The 16,200-nt window shown below is 42.2% G+C and overlaps 1 protein-coding gene across 2 annotated transcripts in view; it reads left to right on the top strand.

Moving 5' to 3' along the window:
- LOC119559466 (7SK snRNA methylphosphate capping enzyme bin3) overlaps positions 1–15,810 on the top strand; it is a 38,345-nt gene extending 22,535 nt beyond the window's left edge. For both annotated transcript variants that reach the window (XM_037872576.1, XM_037872575.1), the window contains exons 2-7: positions 7,384–8,374; positions 8,689–9,988; positions 12,087–12,285; positions 12,347–13,437; positions 14,280–14,426; positions 14,499–15,810. In XM_037872576.1, the coding sequence (XP_037728504.1) occupies positions 7,761–8,374; positions 8,689–9,988; positions 12,087–12,285; positions 12,347–13,437; positions 14,280–14,426; positions 14,499–15,278 (4,131 nt within the window). In that variant the 5' untranslated portion in view covers positions 7,384–7,760 and the 3' untranslated portion in view covers positions 15,279–15,810. The remainder of the gene's footprint in view (positions 1–7,383; positions 8,375–8,688; positions 9,989–12,086; positions 12,286–12,346; positions 13,438–14,279; positions 14,427–14,498) is intronic.
- Positions 15,811–16,200: the final 390 nt, after the last annotated feature.

Genomic DNA, 16,200 nt, shown 5'->3' with positions numbered 1-16,200 from the left:
ACACCGTTTGTCTGCTCAAGTGATTTTTTGATCGCGGCTATATCTATGGCCTACATGCTTACGGTTTTTTTTTTCAATTTTTAAATGCCTTTAAGTACTTTAAGTACGAGAGCAATTACAAAAAAACATGAGATGGATTTACTTTGGTCTCTCGCCGAAGTGATGATACGGCGGTAAGGCTGCAAGGGCAAGGTTTAAAGATAAAGAACAAAAATAGTGCCCCAGTTAAAGTTAGCAATGGAACAGGACAAGGAAAACAAGGAACTTAGTCGAGGTACTCGATCAGATACCCGTTACTCAGCTAAAGAAAACAACGATAATGGAGATATGCAAGCAGCAAAGCGAGATTGAAATGCGCCACCTTCCGTGATCTCAATATATGGTTGACAGATTTAAGCGTTTTTTGGACAAACTTTTTTTTGGATCAATCGATAGGTATTGACGAGACCAATTCATTTCAGATAACTTTTTTTATCTAGCATGAAAATTGTGGGCGCCACAGGTTTGGGCGGTTTGGAGGCGTTAGAGAGGGCGTGGCGTATTCGCGTAACATACTTGCGCTGCGTACAAGGCTACGAAATCTAAATCTTAAATCCCAATTCTATATCTTTGATAGTTTCCGAGATATCCCCGTTCATATTTACGATTTTTTGATGTTTGTGGGCGTTAAAGTGGGCGTGGCTTACTTTTTGTTTTATCAATCGATAGGTGAACATTTCAGTTAACATTTTTATTCTCGCATTAAAACTGTAGGAGCCACAGTTTTTGCGAAACAAACTTTTGTAGTTTCCGAGATCACAGCTAGATCGACTCGGCTAGTGATCCTGATCAAAAATATATATGCTTTATAGGGTCGGAAACGTTCATTCTACCTGTTACATACTTTGCAACGAATCTAGTATACCCTTTTACTCTACGAGTAATGGGTATAACAACGAGAAACCCAAACATTGATATCTAAAGACGCCCACGAACAGTACACGTTTGTGGCGCCAACATTTTTAAATATTTTGTTCCAAAGTAAATTTTATGGTATTTTATAAAGATGTAAATTGTACAATTTAAAAATGTAATGTAGGTATAAATTCAAAAATAAATGTTTTTTTTTGCCCTTAATCGATGGTGAATTTACATGGAAGCTAGTTTAGACAGTAATTGGTAAATCATAGATGAGACATTTGCCTGTAGCGGATATTCTTGTTTCTATGTATATTTACTATACAAAAGTAGTTGATTAACTATGTTTCATGGGTTGGGCCCACTCAACGTTTTTTTAAAGTGATATAACTATTTCTTAATGCACCCTATCATTAAAATTATCCATTCTATGGATTGAGCCTATTAAACTATTGCATTAAACACTCCAAGTCCGATTAACAGTCTATGTTGAATTGTAGCAAATTTTAGTTTCGTTAATGCTAAAATGAAAGCACTCTCACCGGCATGGAAAATATTACAAGGAAAACAGCAGTTCAGGAGGTTATGGAATTGCGCAGACATATTACTGCACCTGTGCCATATGACAGGCGCCTTGACTGACGGCCTTGCAGCTGAGGCATCTGCAAAGGAAGATGGGGAAGATTCCGTGGGAAATGGCGCCAGGAGAAGTTGAAAAACAGTTATTGGTGTTGACAAGTTGACAAGCATGTGACAGCGTCACAGACAAAGAATCCTACCAAATAATTGGGATATCGAAGACATCCGACAAGAAAAATGAACGGAAACTGCGGTAAACATTATCTAACATCACATATTTTTTTTTAAATATTAAGGATTTGGCGGACCAGTGTTGTTACGAACCATAACAAACGGTACAATGTGCCCATTTTTTACTTACCTTTTCTTAAGGCTCGTACATATTTAAAGGTTTACCATATGGTGACAATATGTCCGTGAATTTAACGTTACTACTAATAACTTCATACGCGAATTCACAATGGGATTTGGGGGTAAGATCCCCAAAGTTAAAGAACCCTTGGCATTCAAAAACTGAGCATCAAAAAATTGGTTTTAAAATCCCCTCCCCAACCAAATCCTAGATTCGTAACTGAATAACTTAGAAAACAAAACAAGGTAAAAATCTTCTGACGACCGCACCTTCAACTTACAAAAGTTCTGAAACAACTTTTGTGACTAAAATGTTTTTGCGAGACACTAAATAAATACACTTTTTTCCGCACGCTACAATACAAAATGCTTGTGTAGGCAAGAAGCTGTACGATTTTAAAGAAGCGTGTCGAACGGTGGGATGCGTCACTACGTGTACTGCCGTCCACATTGATTATAGTTATTGGACGCAACTCTTCATTATATCATGGAATCGAATTTGCCTCCATACCCTATCTCACTCCCACACACTCGTGTCTGTATATTATTTTGCGTTGATTCGTAGCGCTCCCACAGAATTCAATTTGTCGTTAAGATCACTTATGCCATAGACCATTTTATTCTACCCGCAGTTCTTGTTTTGTTGTATAAGTTGCTTCTAGCAACACCTTCAACTGAATGAAGTTGTCCTCATAACCTTTAACTGACGGAAACAAGTTGAGAGAGATATGCTTTAAGACGTCTGGACAAATTGACTTAACTATATTTATAAAATGTAAATCGCAGTTCCAAACCAATGAAAACAACCGCGGCAACAACTTTTCTTCATTAACATGTTTACAAAATTAAGAAAATTGACATTTCCGCCGTCCAGGACGAGAAGCAGCCCGGCAAAAAAACGGGAGAATTGAAATTTGATGGCTCCACCTTTGAGGGCTTTGCAATTGTTTTGACTTTGCGCTTTCCCACTCCATTTCGTATTGACCTAGTTTTCTGACACGCCCCTAAAGAAGAAGGTTTCAGAGGAAGGGAGGCAACAGCGCGTCGCATATTTAAATTTTAATTAAAATGTTCTACAGGGCCAGCTGCCTACTCAGGGTTTCCTCCTTCCGGATTGCGTTGTTCCCATTTTGCATTCGCGCGCCTAAAAATATGCAAATAAAAATACCTTTGTGTGAGCCTCGTCAGAAAAAAGGAAAGAGAAGTGGTTAAAGGGGGTAACGAATCCTGCTCTGATTTAAGATAACCTGTTTTCAAAAGCTTTGTAACGATCCAAGAAAAAATATGAAGCTGTGGTCCAGCAATTATGTCTTCTTACTGACGCTACAACAGACCAAACTACAACCGAGTAAATTGTCCGAAACAATGTAATGAAAGAAATTTAATAATGAATGACTTACTATATGCTGAAATCACGCGTACCATTTTTAATTTACTCATGCATCTAAAATCAGTCCGTGTCAACGGTTTGTTTTCAATGTTTTTTTTTTTAATTTAATGTGAAGAGCCGTTTAAACTTGGAACTTTGAATTTGTATAGTGATTTCAGTCAGTTTGCATCGCGGTGAAGGAGACGTTTCCGACCCCATAAAGTATATATTCTTGATCAGCATCACTAGACGAGTCGATCTAGTCATGTCCGTCTGTCCGTTTCTATGCGAACTAGTCTCTCAGTTATAAAGCTAGCGGGATGAAACCTTCCCAAAAATCTTATATAGCTTTCATACGAATAATCGAAAAATAATAAAAAAAATTTTAAAAATTATAGTATGGGCGTTTTTTGACATATTGTCTTCTACACTTAGGAATTCCAAATTTCATATAGCTGACATAGGAACGATCGGATTAATAATGTGAAAATAGTAGGAAAATAATTATAGCTTTTTTGATCATATTCTCCTTTAACCCGGAATGTATAACTTTTTCATTATTTCACAATTGCCAGTTTTCACTTCCGAAAGATTCACAAACTTTCCGCCAAGAATTCGTGTGGCGCATATAAATCTGACAGCATACACATTAATTGCTTAAAAATACTTCGCGATTGCCTTTATATGCTGAAGATATTTTTATCACATTCGTTGATGTTTAATGTTCATAGTTGCATCATCATAATTTAAATTAATTGCATACTTGATTTATAATTAATTTATTTGCGGTTGCACCTCAAAGCCCGGTATATTCTAACCTATACAATTTTTGCTAATCCGCTCCTGTTCTGAAATTCATTCGGATTTGGCTTAAACGGGCTAGGGTTGTAATGGTATAAAAAAAAATTATTTTGTTAAGGTGAGATCTGAAAATTCTTTATTTTTTTCGTTGTGCTTTGGGCCAAAATTTAATCCCATTGGCTGAAAAACGCAGACCAAGTTAAGGCTTTCGTCAAGAGACTGTCGCTGCAGTCAGCTGTTTTATTTGACACCAAAAGGGAATTACCCTAAAAAATTACCCAAGAAGTAAGGGTAATTGTATTATGCTAAAGGGGAATTCGACAATATTAACGGACTCACTTCCGAGTGGAAACTGGAACATGCCCGTATATTCCTGTGAATATTTTGAATTTTTTAAAGTTGATAGCTCTGTATATACACTGCTCCCACAGAAACGACCTGCAAGGGTGTATATACTTCAACTTCCGAAGGTAGCTTCCTTGATTCCCTTTTGTCAACATAATTCAAGAATCGACAAATTAGCCAAAAATTGAATTTATACTTTTAGGTATCGCGGAGTGTCGGGAGCGCGAGAGCAAGTGAGAGAGAGAGAGGAGCAAGGTAACGGCACTCTAAAAATAGATTCTTATTCGTGTGAGCTTTGTTTGCAAAAATGACGCCGCCTTTGCACATTTTTTTACTCCTGGTTACGCATCTTGGTATTTTATAGTTTTTGCTAAAACCATAGTAAGTTTTTGAAAATGTTTGAAATTTATTTATTAATGGAATCTCATAGTTGGAACATTTGAAAATAGCAGAAACAAGTCCTTGGATAGTCGTTTGTCGAGAGGAAATGCATTTGAGGTGTATTTAAGCAATTTAGATTGACATGCTGGCATTTTGTGAAAGAAAATTGTCTATGAGTCGCAGCACTATTTGACCAACTCGTTTGCTTTAACATTCAGTTTCTTTTCTTCTGCACTTGTTGTTCTCGCTTTTGCTGTCTGCGCCTGTTTTCGACTGTTTTTTTTTTTGGGTAGAGTTAAAGGAAGCAGGAGGGGTTCTTGTGTCTGTCCTGGTTGTTAGTTGCAATCCACAGAACCGCCGAAACGAATGAGGGGCAGAACTAGCTGGGGAAGAGGAGAGCAGCGAAAAAGCCTCTCAGTTCCAGCCACAATTTGCCATGTAAATATTAATGCCGGGCTAGACACGGTCACAAGGGGCATGAAGATGAAACCGGCGTATGTATGTAGCATAGCTTAGTTTGCACTCAATTCTTCAAAGGCTCGTTTGCGACTTGCGTGGGCTGCTACTTAAGTTTCTGGCCTAGATCACTTCTAGCCATATTTGGACTAATTGGCCTTTTTCCAAAAAAGTTGGGACTTTTATCGATAAAAGCTCCATACAACTTTATCTGTGACCAGTAGTCACTGACCACGTTTGATATTGATGAACGATTAATCAAAAACTTACCTCTGCAGAAAAATAGAATTAAAAGTTTCGATGAGGATTATCACGATAAGAGTGTCGTGCCAGAGAAGATTGATGCCGTGCGTAAACTGATCATGCGACATACTGTGAGTTAGAGGCATCCTTGGGCTTTTCTTCCACCAGCATACGATTCGATATTGCATGAACAAAAGGTAAAGAAGGTTTTTTCTCGTTGGAGAAAAATCGTTTATGAGATCGTCACAGGTGTGAAATCATGGATGCTTATGGGGTCGAAAGAAAACAGTGATCGACCTAGTGGGTCTTCGGAGTCGAGCCAAATCCAACGAAAGTTTTTATTGGAAGAAGCACTTTGAAACAAATGGTCGCCTGTTTCTTCGGTAAAACTGATCATGTGGCGACTTTTCCGCTTGAGCAACGTAAGACGGTCAATTCGGAGTGGTACACCGCATTTAGTTTGCTTATAACGAATAACGTACAAGAGAAGACGGATCATTGTGCACCATGACAATGCGAACTCTCACACATCAGCACAAAGTAGCGCCTTTTTGACCGGCCAAAACGTCGAATTGATGGGTCAACCGCCGTACAGCCCTGACTTGACACCCAATGACTTCGTTTTATTCCCGCACATCAAGAGATAAATGCGTGGTCAACTATTTTCGCCGCCAGAAGATGCTGTTGAAGCGTCCAAAAACCATGTTTTAGATGTGTCTCAATCGAAGTTTAAAAAACAATAAAACCATTTTTGATTATAAATACTCGAATTTTCATTATTATATTTAGCTTACTCTTAAATCTGTCTGCCACCTTCATAGCCATATATTGAAAACATATATCTCCCTGTTGCTGCTCTTAGTTGAGTAAAGCTATCTAATAGTCGAGTCAAACACCACAGCGTTCATCCTTGTTAAAAACTTTATATATTTTAGTTTAAGGCTTTCAGTCCGTTATTAAGTTGATATTTGTGCATGAATGGGTGGTGTTACAAATTCAGCAAACTTTTAAATGTAATTTCCTTTAATTTCGTCATCCACTATGTATCTAAGTACCTTAGATGAAATGAAACTCCGGCACCTAACATAATATTTGTATTACTATTATACATTCATATATCTCTTACATTTGTAACGCGCTTAAGATGAGTTGCGAAAAACCATCACACTCTATTTCTTACATATATATTACATATAACATATGTGTTTCAAGCCTGTGTTAATTATTCGACACTAAAGTTTATTATTCAATATGTACGAAAGTAAATATATTTGTGTACATATGTATGAAAAGGAGTTAATACAGTACATTACCGGACTCGTTTTCTTAAGAAAAACGTGCTCATATTAAATTCACAGAATAAAATAACACATATGGTAATATTATTTTACTTACGTTGTAGGTCCTTAGGCCTTTATTAAGTTAAACTCACGGAGTAAGTCCTCCAATAATTCGTCACTTTCTGTTGCACTTATCAAGTAAACCGAACACTTTGCACAAAAACGAAGAAGTAAATTTGGGGCGACATAGAGTCGCAGCTCACTTCGATAACTTCCCGATAATTTCAAGAGAGGAGTTTGGTCCTCCCAGTCTCTAATTTTCTACGCTTTCCTCACGTCCCTCTTCAACAACCTCGCTTTCGCCTCAATATCGGGAAGAAAAAGTTAGAAGACAAAATGCTCAAACTGAGAAGATCCGATCTGGGTTTTTTTTCGTGTTCAATTTTTCTGGGTGTAGCCAGAAATGTATATAGCAACCCTCGTAGTTGGTTGGTTGGCTGGGTTTCGGGCTGCTTTGTCTCCTTTTCTGCTGGTTCTCCAGGTTCTGCTCCTTACCGGTTTTGGTTTTGTTGGGAAATCTGCTAAAGTTGCTGGCAGAACATAGTAATTCTATTCACTTTATAGCTACGCAGTAAAATTCCACAACTAATTTTTCTTCAATTTATATTTTGTCTCTTGCAGGGGCTATCGCAAAGAAGTGGATCATAAACCTAATCACCAAAATGAATAATTTCAATAAAATATTTAACAGTGAAAGTGAAAACGGTTAAGGTACTCTTTATGCCTAAGAATCCAATACCAAGTGCAGTAGAATGTTGAGCCCAGTTGGCTGCCCAATCTGAAAACATTGATGGACATTTATTTATAAAAGCACACAATATCAATTTATATCAAAAGATAACTTCCAGTGCTTAAAGTGAAAATCAAGATAAAATACTTCAAAGTGGTATTGAAAAGTGCGCTTACGCAAAACTGAATAAACAAAGTAGGAGCTAGAGGGCTCGCCATTGTAATTTAATATTTAGGGTTAAGCCATGCCAGGATTCCACTAGAGAAATATGGAAAAGCGGCCAGGCGACAGTCCCGGAGATTGTCGCGTAACCAGATCAAGCATGACGCCCACGCTGCGTCTGGATCAGAGTCCCAGGCAGGAGCCCCATCCCCAGCAACCGGAGAGCGGCCCAACTGTAGCGCCTGGAAGGTCCAAGTCGCCCCTTCCCGGAAAATCGCAGGCGGCGCAGCATCACCAGTTCCGGGCTCCCCAGCAACAACAAGGACCCAAGAACCGGAACAAGGCCTGGGGCAAGAGGCAGCACAAGGCCGGCGGGAAGCACAATGCCAGCGCCTGCGTCGGCGCCAGCAGCGCCCAGGCGCAGTCCTCGGGCTCCACCGCGCCGGCCATTCCCCTCCTGCCGGCAACGGCGTCGGCAGCCCACAAGGCCGATCTCGAGAACATCCAGAACATCCAAAACAAAAACCAGATTACTGGCGGCACCAACCACCACGGCAACGCCGGAACCGCCCATCACGGCGGCGGCAATGCCCATCACGCCGGAGCGGGCGGAGGTGGACACCATCACCATCACAACACGCGACTAGCGCAGAACGCCACCGCTGGTGGAGCGGGCGGCGGAGGAACCATGCAGCTCTATAAGAAGATGCTCACACACAGGTGATTAATAAGAGGATGTGACGAATGCATAGACTGTAAGGTTTTCGAAAAAAAAGATCCTACAAAATGTTTTCTATAGCGAAAGCTAGCTTTCCTTGAAATAGAAACACGGACATGTTTAGTTTCAAATCGCTAAGTTTTTTAAAATATTCTTTTGATATTTTTAATTATTTAAATAAATATTATTTAAATAATATATAAATATTATACACTAATTAAATTTTCGTTGTTGAAGCTTAGCTTAGTAACGAAACCTTTACTGCATCAATGTTTTAAGCTACAAATTAACTCGACATTTTTGTTCACTTTCCTAGGGGTCACCATCACCACGTGCTGTGCGCTGGGAACAATGCGAACCACACGTGCTGCTTGGTCACGGGCTGCAACGGCAGCTCTGCCGGCGGAGCGGGCGTGCCCGGAAGCGGAGGCGCTGGCGTCGCATCGGCGGGCGGCGGAGCGCCCTGCAAGGAGGCGCAGAGCAGCAAGGACACCAGCTCCCTGAGCGGCAGCAGCAGCGTCGCGGGCAACGCGGCAGCGGGAAGCGCAGTACACTATTGCTGCGGCCGCTCGAAGTTTTTCCTGCCGGAGAAGCGGCTGCGCAAGGAGGTGATTGTCCCGCCCACCAAATTCCTGTTGGGCGGCAACATCTCCGATCCGCTCAACCTCAACTCGCTGCAGAACGAGAACACGTCGAACGCCTCCTCCAGCAACAACACGCCGGCAACCACGCCCCGCCAGTCGCCCATCACCACCCCCCCAAAGGTGGAGGTCATTATACCGCCCAACATCCACGATCCGCTCCACTTGCTGGATCCCGTTGATTCGATGGAGTACGAGAAGCAGCTCACTTCGCCGATGAAGCGGGGAGGGGGCGGCGGTGGAGGGGGGGCGCTGCACCACCGGCAGCACCACCACCGCACGCGAAAGAACCGAAAGCGCCGGCGCTTCGACTCCAACAACACATCGCACGCTGGTGACGAAGGCGGTGGCGGGGGCGGGGGCGAACTGGCCGACGAACCGCCACAGCCCACAGTCACCTCCTCGCTGGCGGCGTCGCCGGTGGCAGCGCCCGTCAACGTCGGCGGCAGCTTGCTGCTGAGCGAGTCCGCCGCTCCGGCCGCCGGCGAAACGGCGGAAACGGGCCACCAGCAGGCGCATGTGCGGTCTCCGCAGTCGGCCGCCACGTCGGCCACCGCTGAGCTGCCAACGCCGACGCCGACAGAAGCAGCGGCAGCGGCGGCTGCTGCGGCTGAGGAGCAAGTGGAAGAGCCGGCGTCAGCGCCGGCAGCGCCGTCATCGCCGCAGCGGCAGCAACATGTGGCCGCAGCCGCGGAAGATGCTGCCACTGCTGCGCCGCCCGCTGCTGCTGAGCCGCCGGGGGAGGAGATGGTGCTCAGTTGCTCGACCACGTCGGCCACACTGGCGGTGGCGTCGACGCTGGCAGAGCGGCGGGCGCAGGCCAGCAGAGACTTGCGCCTGGATTTGTCGAGCACGTGCTACGGCGTCGGAGGTACGGGGCTGAGCTTCGGCGGCGGCAGTGCAGCCAGCGTGGGCAGTGGTGGTGGCGGGAGGAAGAGGAAAATCAGCGAGAGCAACAATTCCCAAAAGAGCAAGGTGAGTACGGGCGGAACGTGGTGGGAACGAAATTGAGTTGAAGCAGCGTTTGGCAGCCTGCCGTTGAGCGCCGCCACACAAACAGTGCACAACAGCAGTCGTCACACCTTCATCGATAAGCTGCCCCGTGCAAATTACTCTTACTTATTTAGGACTAAATTTAATTACATGTATTCCGAGTCGACCGCTAACATAGAGGGACGGAGAGAGAGAAGGAGAAAGAGAGAAAGATAAAGAGAAAGAGAAAGTGGGAAAAAGATGATGAAAACGATGTTGGAGCTGTTGCGTTTGGGCAGCAAGTCAATCGCTGCTTTTGTTTTGATTGCTGTCGGTTTTTGGTTTCCCGATTTTAGTGTTTTGGCTTTGCCAATTTGTTTTTGTATTTATACCGGATAAGCAAAGGTATACAAGCTCGATTATCATTTAATTATTGTTTTCAATTTATAGACATACCCATTGTCTATTAGACAACATGTTAAACATTAATTTATTACAAATTCTAAAATTGAAAAAAAAACCTGTAGTTCAGATTATGATAGACTTTGATCAAAAATAAGGACGCTATAATTTTTTCCTTTAAATTTTCGATCTCTCTGATCCAAACACAATTTTATTTGAAATTCCGAAATGATTAAACAAAAACTTGGGGTCACAGTAGAATATAAACAAGTATGATCAAAAACAACGAGCTAGATTTTTTCTTTGTTACTTAAGAATAGTTTTACCCAGAGTAATAGAAAATATGATCAAAAACAACAAAGGTAGAATTTTTTTCTATGAATTTTCCGAACCTTCGTATGGAAGCTATATGATATAGTTGTCTGATCTGGCTCGATTCGACTAATATCCTACAAGACTTTTGAAAAAGTTTCATCCAAATAAGTTTAAAATTGAAAGACTAAATTGAGTAGAAACGGAAAGATGGAGATAGCTAGATCGACTCGTCTAGAATACATGTACAATGTATGTACATATGTATATAGAACAGACAATATGTATGTACACTACTGGCCAAATAGTAAGTACAAATAAACGTCTCGTATAACTTCTTTTTATTAACATAAGGAAAAAGATAAAGATACTTTTAGTTTTTAAACATATTAGAGATTATAAAAAAAGATAACATAAGCATTTTTCTATTCAAATAAAAATGTTGTGATCGATTAAGTCTAAAAAACATAAAAAAGGGTTGGCCAAAATAATAAGTATATATAAGTGTATATACTTTATGGGGTCTACCTGTTACATACTTTCCAACGAATCTGGTATACCCCTTAACTTTACGAGTAACGGTTATAAATAGTTCTAGGTCGCAGGGACTAGAGTGTTGGGACTTGTCATGAATATTCTTGGGCTTCCCGCGCAGGGCTAGTTTGTTTCAGCAGGGTGCCACGCCCACTCTAACGCCCACAAACGAACATAACACTAAAACCCGTCTAGCGTACACATTTTTTAATATTTAGTAAACATTTAAGTGAGAGTTTTTGTTCTTATCAATACCTATCTATGACTATGCCTACAATTATTTAAATCGGACGAAATAAAACAGTTATAGCCAAATAATAGTCAATATGTTGCAATTCAAGCGAGATAGCACACCACATGCAGCAAATATGCTGTTCCCGCTATAGGCTAGTTGGCGCTGTATAAAGAAGAAGATAGGTGGCCTATAGCTAGTGAAAAAAAGCAGAGTTGCTTTAAGCATTCTCCATCCCTCTCGCACTCCCTAAAGCTGAGTAACGGATGTCTAATAGTCTATACTATATACTATATACGAATATACCACTTTCTCTTGTTTTTTGGAGTGCGTTTCCGAACTTAGGACTGGGTGCATTATACCCGCCAATATAAATGCCCTGGAGTTTTATTTTAAAGTTGGTAAGCTGAGTAATGTTTCTCTGATATTAGGGAAACTCGACTACAGCGTTCTCTCTTGCTCTGTCCCATTTTTTGCAAACCGGTTAGAATGCCAGGAGCGATTTTACGGAAGAGACCTCAGGGCAGAAAGAACCTTACATGATTTATTATTAAAAGCATTACTACTTCGCGCCTAAGCAACTCGACTCAAACAAGTTTCATTTACTTTCGCTTGCCACAGAAATTTCATCGCCACGATGCAATGGATAAAATCGTCAGTCCGGTGGTTCCGCAACCCGGTGCCTGGAAGCGCCCACCGCGCATCCTGCAGCCAAGCGGAGCTAGGAAGCCGAACTCGCGCCGGTCGACATCCTTCAGCGAATCAGAGCTGCTTAGTCCCGTAGAGGAGGGGCCGCCCAAACAGCTGCCTCTCACCGAAGGTAAGTAAACTTACGGCTGATTAAGGGTTCCATACTTAATGCTTATTTCTCTGTCCTTCAGTTGAGATACCCCGTGAAGACACTCCCGATTTACCAGAGCACGGGCTGGGCAGTCCGCTAAGCACCACTTCGGCTGCCACTTCGCACACGGCTGGTGAGCAGGATTCCCTGGCCGGAGCGGACAACAGCATAGGGGATGCTTCGGCATCAGGAGACGTGGCCCAGGTCCCAGTGACCAGCAGTATGATGCTAGAACCGGCTCTAATTCCGCCGCTCAAAGTTCTGCCCAAGTTCCGAGCCGATGGGTTGAAGTACCGGTACGGCAACTTTGATCGCTACGTAGACTTCCGGCAGATGAACGAGTTTCGGGACGTTCGCCTACAGGTGTTTCAGCGCCATGTGGAACTGTTCGAGAATAAGGATATCCTGGACATTGGGTGCAACGTGGGCCACATGACTATCACGGTGGCCAGACATCTGGCACCGAAGACAATTGTCGGCATCGACATTGATCGAGAGCTAGTTGCCCGAGCTCGGAGAAATCTCTCGATCTTTGTGCGCATTCCCAAGGAGGAGAAGCTGCCAGAGATCAAGGCAGAAGCAATTGTGGAAGTTAAGGCGGAGTCAACGCCGTCTGAGAAAACGGAAGCCGTAGTCGAAGAGGCTTCGGAATCAGTCCACAAGAAAACGAGGCGCGGAAAGAAGCGGCGCAAGATGCACCAAGGAATCCAGCACCATCACCATCATCATCATCATGATCTAGAACTGCAGCAACAACGGAAACTGGAAGCGCTGCTTGTTAAGCCGCACGAATTCTTCCCCATCTCTTTTCCGCTGACCTACGGGGGAATCCCCCATTTGCCGCCATCGAACAAATCGCCAAATATGCTTGGCCTCAAGAATCTTTTCCCGTCAAACGTCTTCTTCAGACATACCAACTATGTTCTCAAGGACGAGTCGTTAATGGCCAACGATTTGCAGCAATACGATCTCATACTGTGTTTGTCGGTTACCAAATGGATCCATCTCAACTTTGGGGATAACGGCTTAAAGATGGCCTTTAAGCGGATGTTCAACCAGCTGCGTCCCGGTGGGAAGCTTATACTTGAGGCCCAGAACTGGGCGAGCTACAAGAAAAAAAAGAACCTGACGGTAAGTGTTTATTAATTACTGTTGACGGCAGTACATGTAATGACGAAGCGCACGAGGAGAGTGTGGGAAGGCGACTACCGTATGTAGCCACAGAATTAAAAATCTGCTGTGATGGCTCGATCTTAGAAGTAATACACCTATCGAAAGTTATCGCAAAAATTCGCTTGGGAGGTAGAGCTGTGAAAGTAAAAACAAGAGAGAACTCTATTGTCGAGGTCCTCGACTATTAGATACCAGTTACTCAGTTTAAGCTCTTATAGTTTCCGAGGTCTAAGCGTTCATTCGGACAGACAGACAGACAGTCGGAAACGCTTCCTTCTACCTGTTACATACTTTCGAATCTAATATACCCTTTTGCTCTACGAGTCACGGGATTGAGCTGTTGGGGCCGGTCCCAGATTATTAGCAGAGTTTTTTTCTTGATTTCACACATGATTTCTTAAAATTCGATGGTCATTTTAAAAATAATTCCAAAAACAATATCTTGGGGGTCTTTTCAAAATGAAAATTGTCATAACCAATAGATTTTCCTAAATTTCTGATTATAAAGGTTAATGAGTGAATTAGTGTGAGCTAATTCAATTACTTTTAAGTTTCTTTTACAATATTTTTTAACTTCAGAGAAAAAAAAAATTACTTGAAAACTTTGTTTTTTTTTTAAGACTGTCATTTCTTTTAAGACGAGTTTTTGAAAACTTCCTTGTCTTACCCTTTTGTAAAAAAGTTTTATTCCTCTTTTTTTTTTGTAAATGGCTAACAAAAAGTATTCTCGCAAACATTTCCTTTAATCTTTATCCCTTTGTAAATATATCCTAATAGCGATTATCTTTTTATCTTTGCAGCCAGAGATTTATAACAACTACAAACAGATCGAGTTCTTTCCCAACAAGTTCCATGAATACTTATTAAGCTCGGAGGTGGGATTCAGCCACAGCTATACACTCGGCGTGCCACGGCACATGAACAAAGGCTTCTGTCGACCCATCCAGGTGAGTAATGATTGAAATGCAATTATCAATTTCTCCCTAACGATTACGACTTCTGTTTTATCCGAATCTTAGTTGTATGCTAAGGGAGATTATACCCCGAATCATGTGCGTTGGAGCGACGCATACTATCCGCAAACACCTTATGAGGCATATCGTGGCATCTACGCCACCCTTCCCGCACATCGGATGGGAGGCGGCGGCAGCAGCGCAGGCGGCAGCCACAGTGGGCATGCTCAAATGATGCACCTCAGCAGCTCCAGTCGGTCGCAGAACTATGATACGCCGCACTATGCAGGTAGCGCCTCCGGCTCGGCCAGCTGCCGGCAGACCCCAATGTACCAGCCCACCTATAATCCTTTGGAGACGGACTCATACCAACCTAGCTACGACATGGAATATCTCAACCACATGTACGTGTTCGCTTCGCCGCTCTACCAGACCGTCTGGTCTCCCCCAGCCTCGCTGCGCAAGAGCAGCTCGCACACGCCGGTGTTTGGGAGCGTGCGCGAAGCGGAGCTAGACGGCGATGGCAGTGGTGGAGGTGGAAGCGGGGGCGGCAGCTACCACCGGCACGTATATCCACCCAACGATGACACCTGCTCGCCGAATGCCAACACTTGCAATGCGTTCAACTCGATTCGCGACGCTGACACAGATGATTCCAACCAGCTGCCTGGGGGAAGTCGACGGCATGTGTATGCCACCAACTGCGGAGAGAGCTCCTCGTCGCCGCAGGTTAATCACCACGAGGCGGCCGGTGAGTTTGTGGACGCCCTAATGGAAGACGAGCATAAGTCGTCAACTAGCGGTGGGACTGGTGGAGCGGCTTATTGTGATCTTTCGGATGCCTAGAATAGTAATGCTTAAGGCAGTAAAAATGTGTCAAAAAAAAAAACAACAAAAAAACCGAAAAATATTAAGAAAACTACGAAGAGTTTTTGAAAAGAAAAAAAATCAATGTAACCGTAAACGAGACGCTTATGTTTTCTATGGTATAATGTGGGTATATATTTTTATATATCAAAATTTAATGAAAGAATATATATACAAATATATACAGATCTATATATACATTTTGAACAGAGATGCATGTGTTTAGGTATATTGTTATCTGTATCGATAAGGCTAACCTTTTTGCTAAAATGCTTTATAGTGAACACATGATTTAATCCTGTTGGCAGTTCAATTGTAATCCTAGTTTTTAATCCACCATAAGCAATACAAACACTAACACGCTCACACGTATATAACTACATATACAGGCACACCCACCAACACTCACACACACGACAAGCGGTAGCTTTAAATAATATTATATATAATGCTGTAAAAGTGTTTAGCAAACGTGAAAAATTCCATGAAATTAAACTATTTTTGATTAAAACTTTGGCAAAGCAAAAAAATATATGCTTTAAGGGAATGTGAAACAAAATGAAATAAAGCAACCACAATGGCAAGCAAAGAAAATACAATATATTATTATATTTATTCCTAAGATCGTTTAAAATTATGTTCAAGCCTTAAAAGTGGTTATAGCTAGGGAAGTAAGGCATCGGAGTTTAAGACCTACTTTTAATTTAACATGATGAAAAACGACCCCTACCGTTCGATCAATAGCAAAAAAACCCTCGTTTACCTTGTAAAAGGAAAGCGGAATTTATATTTCCTATGTTTTTAAAACGTTTTAATGAAATATTTAATTTTTTTCTGAGAAAATAAAATTAATGTAGTTGAAAGAATTAAAGAAAGATATCTACATATAGAAATAAAAGAA

Source organism: Drosophila subpulchrella, unplaced genomic scaffold, assembly GCF_014743375.2.
Source record: "Drosophila subpulchrella strain 33 F10 #4 breed RU33 unplaced genomic scaffold, RU_Dsub_v1.1 Primary Assembly Seq24, whole genome shotgun sequence".
Lineage (NCBI taxonomy): Eukaryota > Metazoa > Arthropoda > Insecta > Diptera > Drosophilidae > Drosophila > Drosophila subpulchrella.
This window is presented reverse-complemented; position numbering and strand designations above follow the sequence as displayed.